General features: G+C 46.4%; 1 protein-coding gene across 1 annotated transcript; it reads right to left on the reverse strand.

Annotated features, from left to right (window-relative positions):
- Positions 1–5,075: 5,075 nt before the first annotated feature.
- Positions 5,076–6,937, reverse strand: LOC140207965 (uncharacterized). The gene is made up of 2 exons (XM_072276499.1): positions 6,347–6,937; positions 5,076–6,262 (listed from the first exon to the last, which is right to left on the reverse strand). Exons 1-2 carry the CDS (start codon positions 6,935–6,937, stop codon positions 5,846–5,848), a joined length of 1,008 nt encoding a protein of 335 aa, XP_072132600.1. The 3' UTR covers positions 5,076–5,845.
- Between the last annotated feature and the right edge of the window lie 2,188 nt (positions 6,938–9,125).

The raw sequence follows: 9,125 nt of genomic DNA on the forward strand, positions 1-9,125 counted from the left end.
AAGCTACCCAGACGGAATATATTGTGTTGTTCCTCCAACCTGATGGCATGAACATCGACTTCTCTAACTTCCGCTAGGCCCCACCTCCACCTCGTACCCCATCTGTTACTTAATTTTATGCACACATTCTTTCTCTCACTCTCCTTTTTCTCCCTCTGTCCCTCTGAATATATCTCTTGCCCATCCTCTAGGTCCCCCCCTCCGCCCCTTGTCTTTCTTCCCGGACCTCCTGTCCCATGATCCTCTCGTATCCCCTTTTGCCAATCACCTGTCCAGCTCTTGGTTCCATTCCTCCCCCTCCTGTCTTCTCCCATCATTTTGGATCTCCCCCTCCCCCTCCAACTTTCAAATCCCTTACTCACTCTTCCTTCAGTTAGTCCTGATGAAAAGTCTCAGCCTGAAACGTCGACTGCACCTCTTCCTACAGATGCTGCCTGGCCTGCTGCGTTCACCAGCAACTTTTATGTGTGTTGCTTGAATTTCCAGCATCTGCAGATTTCCTGTTGTTTGCATCGATAAACAGAGTTTTTGTTTTGCTCCTCCAGGGAGCCACGAAACAAAGAAAGAAAAAGAAAGGCTTTCAGAGAGAAAAAAATCAAACTCCCACCCCACCCCCGTATAAAAAAAGAACGGCATCCCGATCATCAACCCCCAAAACCCACCCCTCCCACAAATGGGAACAATAACATCGATCCCCCAGTAAAAACAACCCGACCCCGCACAACTGCGGAGGAGCCGGTGTCACCGGTGTAGAGGAGCCGCATCGGGAGCAGCGGACACAACGGGCGACCCCGGAAGATTCACAGGTGAAGGGGCGCCTCACCTGGAAGGATGTTTGGACAACGGAGAGAGTTCGGCCATCCGGCCCTTTCACTGTGACCCCCGAACTCCACATCAAATCCGTCCAAACGAATCTGGGTGAACTTTAATGACCAATAAATATAATTCCTCTCTTTGATCAGCTGTCTGAATGATTCCCTGACTCTGAGAGGAAGGGGTGTCTATGATCCACATTGTCAGGGTGTTGAGTTTACCAGGAGACAGAGACTGCAGGGACGGCAGGTTTTCTGGTCACTAATACACTGTGTGTGGACCCCGCTGGCAATTCTGGTGTTGTGACCCGAATCGAGACAAACACCACGCTGCCCACTCCACCAACAACACGGCACAGCCGGACACATAACAGGGGACTTTACATCTCACAACACTGGATTCAGTGATGAAACCCGTGATTAATGTTGTTGTCCCACTGAAATCATAAGAAATATCCATTCAGGTGTTTTTAAATACCAGCGCTCCACCACCCGCCTGACGTCACACATGGTTCCCCTCGCGCGTATCGACGTCACACACGCGCTGCTGCGCTCTTGCTGAGGCAGTTTAACGGCTGAGCTACCCACCACGAGACCCCTCCACCCCTCACCTCCGCTGCGCTGTAGTGATTGGCCCGAAGCGATGTCAATCACTGATTACGCCCAATAGCGGAGGCGGACCAGCCGAGAGGGCGTTACCCCGCTGACATCTCTTCTCAAAGAGGAACAAACCCCAAAGTAAATGTCCGCTTTCTGATTTATTTCCATTTCCCTCCGAGGGAAGTTGGGGCGTTTGTGAAGCGTCTCCTGCGGCCGGAGTCTGATGTATCGCTGAGAGGTAGGAGGAGACCGCTCGGCCCGTCGGTTTGATGCCGGTTCCCCGGGGAGGGAGAGGATGAAGACGGTGAGAGAGGGGGCGGACAGGATGTTTGTCCCGGTGGGGACAGGAGGGGCTCATCTGTGGAAATGTCTGAGCCCACGGTGGTGGCGATTCACCACATTGGGGGGCAAACACCGGCAGACTGTTGCCCTGCAAGCGGGGACAGGACTGGAGTTGGGAGGGTGGGTGAGGAGAGGAGATTTCGGATGGTGGGGGTAAGATCTCGAAAGATGATTGCTAATGGCTCCACATCCCTTCAGCCACCTCTTTCAGATCTCTGGTGTGTTCACCATCTGGTCCAGGTGATCTATTTACCTTCAGACCATCTCTGTTTCCCAAGAACCTTCTCCCGAGTAACGTAACTTTACACATTCTGACCACTGACATCTGGGACTTTCATATTCCTGCCAGTGTCTTTGACAGATAAGAGTGATGTACAATACTTATTCAGTTCATCTGCCATCACCTTGCACCCCCACCCCATTACTACCTCTCCAGCATCATTTCCCAGTGGTTTCCACCTCTCTTTTACACTATATGTACCTGAAGAAAAAATTGGTATCCTCTTTAATATTACTGGCTAGCTCACCTATGTATTCCATCTTTTCCTTCCTAATTATTTTAGTTGCATTCTGTTGGTTTTTAAAAGCTTCCCAATCCTCTAACTTCCCAGTAATTTTTGCTCCATGCCCTCTCTTTGGTTTTTATGTTGTTTTTTGGTTTTCTCTTATCAGCCACGGTTTTGTCACCTTACCTTTAGAATACCACTTCCTCTTTGTGATTTATATATCCCGTGCTTTCCGAATTGCTTCCAGAAATTCCAACCATTGCTGCTCTGTTTCATCCCTGCCCGTATTCTTCTCAAACCAGTTTGACCAATTCTGCTGTCATGCCTCTCTAGTTCACTTTATTTCACATCTGACTTTACCTTCTCCTTCTCTAATGTCAGGGTGAATTTGATCATATTAAGATCACTTGCCCCTAAGGGTTCTTTAAACTTAAGAGACCTAATTAATTCGGGTTCATTACAACACCCAATCCAGAATAGCTGATCCCCAAGCGGGCTCAACCATGAGCTGCTCTAAAAAAGCATCTTGCGGGCATTCTAGGAATTCCTCCTCTTGACACCAACACTGTCCTAATTTTCCTAATCACCTGCATGACAATCCCCCATGACTACTGTAACATTGCCCTTTTGGCACACATTTTCTATCTCCCGTTGTAATTTGTGGCCCACATACTTACTACTGTTTGGAGGTCTCTATACAATTCCCGTCAAGGATTTTTTTTTTTACATTTGCTGTTCCTTAATTCTACCCACAGATTCTACACCTTCCAACCCTATGCCACCTCTTTCTAATGATGTTATTTAATATTTTAAAAACAGACCCACACAACCCCAATACCAGCTTGTTCTTTCCAGAAACGTATCTGGGAAACAAGAGGACCTGCAGATGCTAGAAATCTAGAGAACCACACACAAAGTGCTGGAGGAGCTCAGCATGTCAGGCAGCATCTATGGATGGGAATCAACATTTCGGGCCAAGACCCTTCATCTGGAATCTTGATACCCACATATCTGGAATATCAACAAGGAAAATAGAAAGTAGTGAAAAATAGGGAAAACCTTGACAAAATTTAGTTCAAAGCTTAAAAAAACCTGCCAACCAGAGCTCAATTGTTAACAAATACAACAAAGGCAATAAATACTTTCACCAAAACCAACATTGACTTTTTTAAATATAAAAATACCTTGGTCCCATTTCAATCAGTAAAATTTACAAAGATAAATAACAACCTTAGAAAAGCCTATTTACACTCAAACCCATTTAGATTAACACTACCTTGGACAGAAGGAGGAAGAGAAATAACACACATGAAAAAAAAACACAACAGTCAGATAAAACTTCTAAGTATACACTTTCATCAAAAATGAACAGGATTCAGCACTCCATGTGTGTATATGCAATCACAATAAGAAATACAGACCGGAAAACTTAAATGAGAGACCAGCTCAGAAAAAGGAATCATAACTATGGAAGAAAAGATTAACCAGTGGAATGAGTATGACCCTCCATGGGAGACATCCCAACGATCTGAGCAGACGAGATGGTGACAAGGAAGCATCGAGCACCTGACTGAGAGTTGGAGACCTCTTCCCAGAAACAGAGGGAGTCCTTCCAGAAATACAGGACAAGCTGGTTAACAAAAGGGGGGAAAAAAATCAAAAATACAGGAAATACAAACAAGCAAGGCAGCAAGTGTAGAAAATGCCAAGAGAAACGAGACACAATCCAACACATTCCAGGATCCTGCAGCAGTTTAACTCAATCTGATTAATTACAAAGGTACAATCAAGTGGTAAATATCATTCACCAAAATCTTGCTGTAAAATACAAACTCATGAATGCCCTTCATCACTTCATAAAGGCACCATAAATTCAAGCCTGATCCAGTTTTAGAGTCCAAATCTTACAAATTATATGATAATCAATACATTATTACAGATAAGACAACCCATAATAACCATCCGGATATAATATTACAGGATAAACAAGCAGGAACAACTCCCTCAATAGATAAAACCATTCCCAACACACACATGTTCCTCGACCAGTGGAGCACCTCACCACGGGCATTGTTTGTGTCACCAGTCAGACAAACAAATTATTTTCTCTGTCAATCAGCTTCCAAATGTTGTTGCTCTGTCATTCGTTGCCATGCCCCGCTGCTGATTCCCTTCTCCTCATCATACGTTCTTACCCCGACCATCGTCCAGAGCCCCAAACTCTGCCCTGTGCAGACCCGCCTCTGGTTTCTGACCCTGTTCTGTTGAGCATCCAACTGATGGTTTCCCATTCTGATTTCAGTCTTTAGAGGACAGTGGTATTTCCTTACAACCCTTCAGAAGCAGAGAAAATGACCCATAATGTGGGAATGAACCCTGAATAAAGAGGTTAACTCCCAATGACATTCTTCCTCAGCCCAGAGATTTGAGGGGCAAAGAACATCTCAGACAGAACTGCAGTCAGCTCGACTTGTTCAGTCTGCAGAAAATTCAAGCAAAACCTCTTCACCCACAGAGTGGTGACTGTTTGGAACCCATCCCACAGGGAGAGCGAGAGATGAACAACAGGGGTGGATTTAAAAGGACTGTCGTGGAACAGAATCACTGGCTGGGTCCAGCCGGCCTGAGTTGACTCCCTACTGTACACTAGGTGTGTCATAAATTCACTAAGTACCAGAGACAGAGTTTAAAATAGAACTGATTTATATGTCTCAGATCCAGAATATTAAACTCCAGTCCCATTAAAGGTGAATATGCAGCAGAAGAAAGTCCCCCCATACCCAGTGACCAGGGTGCAGAACTGGGTGTGGTGACCAGCAGCAATAATTACAGAGTTCAGCACCAACAGTCACCCTCGAAATTGCATTCAGCAATGGTGATGGACAAATATCCAGCATGTAGCCGATTGAAACTTTCTCCCCAGTGTGAACCCGGCAGTGTGTCACAAGTGTAATATGCTGAATAAGCTGTAAGTTTCACTGCTAATGTAATGGCCTCTCTGTAATGTTTCACTGCTGAGGTAATGGTTTCTCTGTAGCAGCAATGTTTAGGTTATGACTACAGATAACAGGATTTTGGAATGCGGGGTTATCCAGTGAGAGAAATGTTGTTCTTTCATGTGAGTCTGGAAGAGAGATTTTCCCAGTCTTTTGCCGGGGAGAAATGAGAAGACACGAATGGAGAGAGTGGGCCCCTTTTCTTTTTTTTGGTTTTCTTTCCTGACCCTATAGTCAAAGTAAGAATTATAAAGCTCAATCGTATAATCACATACTCTGTACTGTTTTTGTTATTTCGGGGTACTGATTTGTAACAGGGGACACATCACGCAGCATTCAACCAAATGAGATTTCTTAAGTTTTCCCAGGCTGGGGGGCTATCACCCCCTATATTAAGCTGCTAGCCAAAACGGGATTTACACAAGGATAGATGACTGAGTGAATCCCTTCCCGCATTCACAGCAGGTGAATGGCCTCTCCCCAGTGTGAACTCAATGATGCACATTTGGTTGATTTGGCTGAGAGAATCTCTTATCAAAGTCTGAGCAGGTGAAAGGCCTCTCCCCCGTGTGAACTCTCTGATGTACCTTCACTTTAGATGACGATGTGAATCCCTTCTCACAGTCTGAGCATAAAAATGCCTCTCCCCAGTGTGAACTCGCTGGTGTACCTTCAGTTTAGATGACGAAGTGAATCCCTTCCCACAGTCTGAGCAGGCGAATGGCCACTCTCTGGTGTGAACTGACTGGTGTCTCAGTAGATCAGTTGACAAAGTGAATCTCTTCCCACACACTGAGCAGGTGAATGGCCTCTCGCCAGTGTGAAGTCGCTGATGTACCTTCAGTGGAGATGACGAAGCAAATCCCTTCCCACAGTCTGAGCAGGTGAATGGCCTCTCTCCAGTATGAACTCGCTGATGTTCCTTCAGATGAGATGACAGAGTGAATCCCTTCCCACAGTCTGAGCAGGCGAATGGCCTCTCACCAGTGTGAAGTCGCTGATGTACCTTCAGTTGAGATGACCAAGTGAATCCCTTCCCACAATCCGAGCAGGAGAACGGCCACTCTCCAGTGTGAATTCGCTGGTGTACTATTAGGTATGATGACCGAGTGAATCCCTTCCCACAGTCTGAGCAGGTGAATGGCCTCTCTCTGGTGTGAACTGACTGGTGTTTTAGTAGATCAGATGACATAGTGAATCTCTTCCCGCAGTCTGAGCAGGTGAATGGCCGCTCCCCGGTGTGAACTCGCTGATGTACTTTCAGGTGAGATGAGCAAGTGAATCCCTTCCCACAGTCCGAGCAGGTGAATGGCCTCTCCCCGGTGTGAACTCGCTGGTGAGCCATTACGTCAGATGACTGAGTGAATCCCTTCCCACAGTCTGAGCAGGTGAACGGCCTCTCTCCAGTGTGACCTCGCTGATGTACCTTCAGTTGAGATGACGAAGTGAATCCCTTCCCACAGTCTGAGCAGGTGAACGGCCTCTCGCCAGTGTGAAGTCGCTGATGTACCTTCAGTTGAGATGACCAAGTGAATCCCTTCCCACAATCCGAGCAGGAGAACGGCCACTCTCCAGTGTGAATTCGCTGGTGTACCATTAGGTAAGATGACCGAGAGAATCCCTTCCCACAGTCTGAGCAGGTGAACGGCCGCTCCCCGGTGTGAATTCGCTGGTGAGCCATTAGGTCAGATGACCAAGTGAATCCTACCCCACAAATTCAGCAGATGACCAGCCTCTGGTGTCCACGGGTGGGAAGACTGACTGAATCCCTTCTCACACACAGAATAGACGAATGGCCTTTCCCAGTGTGAACTTGCTGATGTACCTTCAGTTGAAATGACCGACTGAATCCATTCCCACTGTCTGAGCAGGAAGGATGATCGAGTGAATCCCTTGCTCCACTTCTTAAATATCTGGACAGAGACAGCAAAACTGGCGTGTTGTGTTCGAGATTCCCGCAGACAAATTCCTTGTCATTTTTAACCTGTAAAAAGATTTACAAAATCCATCAATGGGTGTAGGACAACATTTCAGATGAGATCACTTGATTTGTCAAGGTGTGATCTGCCATCACACTGTTACAGTGAAGTTCAACCCAAGTTGGAGAGAGAAATCATCTTCTAACTGGGCACTGTGCTGGTATCTGGAATGACCATCAAATTCTGATGCTCTTCCTGTCTGTATAAGAATGGGGCACTTCTGCCAATCTGTGACCTGGCTCAGTTTGACTCTCTCCATTGGTATTATTCCCTGTTCCCATTGAGCTGCATGGGTGCCTGGCCCCACAGTAACTGAAACACTCTCACACAAATAGCTGGCAGTGCATTCCACGCACCCAGCACTCTCTGTGTAAAAAACTTACCCCTGACTTCCCCTCAGTATCTATTTCCAAGCTCCTTAAAACTCTGCCCCCTTGTGTTAGCCACTTCAGCCCTGGGAAGAAACCTCTGGCTATCCACACGATCAATGCCCCTCATCATCTTATACACCTAAAAATGGCTTTAAACATAAACAAGGAAATTATACATTGCATTGAGGATTTGTGAGAAGTATACAAAATTATAAGGGTATAGATAGGGTAAATGCAAGCAGCTTTTTCCACTGAGGTTGGGTGGGATGACAACCAGAGGTCATGGATAAGTGGGGAAGTGAAAATTTAACGGGAACATTTGGAAAAGCTCTTTACTGATGCTTTTAAGAAGATCCAACACTCCCTCTTCCTTAAACTCCACATTGTCCAGCACACAGGCCTGTTCTAACTTGACCTCACCCTGATCAAGATCCTTTTCAATTGTAAATACTGAAGCAAAGTATTCATTTAGGACCTCCCCAACCTCCCCCACCTCCAGGCACATGTTGTCTTCTTCATCCTTGAGCAGCCCCACCTTCATTCTTGCCATCCTTCTGTTCTTCACATTCGCATAGAACGCCTTGGGGTTCTCCTTAATCCTACATGCCAAGGCCTTCTCATCATGCCCCCTTCGAGCTCTCCTAAGTCCTTAAGCTCCTTCCTGGCTACCCTATATTTCTCATAAGCCCCTCCTGCTTCCTGCTTCTTATATCTAACATATGCTTCCTTCTTCCTCTTGACGAGTTGAATCACGTGTTTCGTCAGCCACAATTCCCTTTTTCTACCATTTTTTCCTTGTCTCAGAGGGACAAAACCTATCCTGAACCCAGCACAAGTGGTCCCTAAATTTCCTCCACATTACTTCTGTGCTTTCACCCTTGAACATCTGTTTCCAATTTACTCTCGCTAGTTCCTGCCTCATCCCTTCATAGTTAGCCCTTCCCCAGTTAAGCACTTTCCCATTTTGTCTGTTTTTATCCTTTTCCATAGCTATGCTGAAGCTAAGGGAGTTGTGGTCACTCTCACCAAAATGCTCCCCCACCAAGAGGTCTACCACCTGAACAGGTTCATTACCCAGAACTAGATCCAGTATGGCCTCTCCTCTCATCAGCCAGTCCACGTACTGTGTCAGGAATCCTTCTTGAATGCACCTGACAAATTCAGCCCCACCTCTCCCCCTTGCAGTCAAGAGGTGCCAGTCAATACGAGGGAAGTGGAAATCACCCATAACTACAAATCTGCACCATTCTAAACTCTGTCTGCTTATCTGCTCCTCGGTGTCCTGAGGGCTATTTGGGGGCTATAGACTACTCCCAGCACAGTGATTGATCCCTTCCTATTTCTGACTTCCACCCACGCCGACTCAGTGGACACTCCCTCTGCAGCATCCTCCCTTTCTATAGCCGTGATACTATCCCTGACCAGTAATGCTACTCCCCCCCTTTTCTACCTCCCATCCTATTCCTTATAAAACACCTGCATCAGCCAATCCTGCCCTTCCTCCAGCCAAGTTTCAGTA

Source organism: Mobula birostris, chromosome 13 (genome assembly GCF_030028105.1).
Source record: "Mobula birostris isolate sMobBir1 chromosome 13, sMobBir1.hap1, whole genome shotgun sequence".
Lineage (NCBI taxonomy): Eukaryota > Metazoa > Chordata > Chondrichthyes > Myliobatiformes > Myliobatidae > Mobula > Mobula birostris.

Excerpts from the sequence above, each read along its gene's own strand:
- LOC140207965 (XM_072276499.1), bottom strand. The coding sequence starts at position 6,937 with ATGGCTCACCAGCGAATTCACACCGGGGAGCGGCCGTTCACCTGCTCA. Across the intron at positions 6,263-6,346 it reads CTCGGTCATCATACCTAATA|GTACATCAGCGACTTCACAC; the intron begins GTACACCAGCGA and ends TCTCAACTGAAG.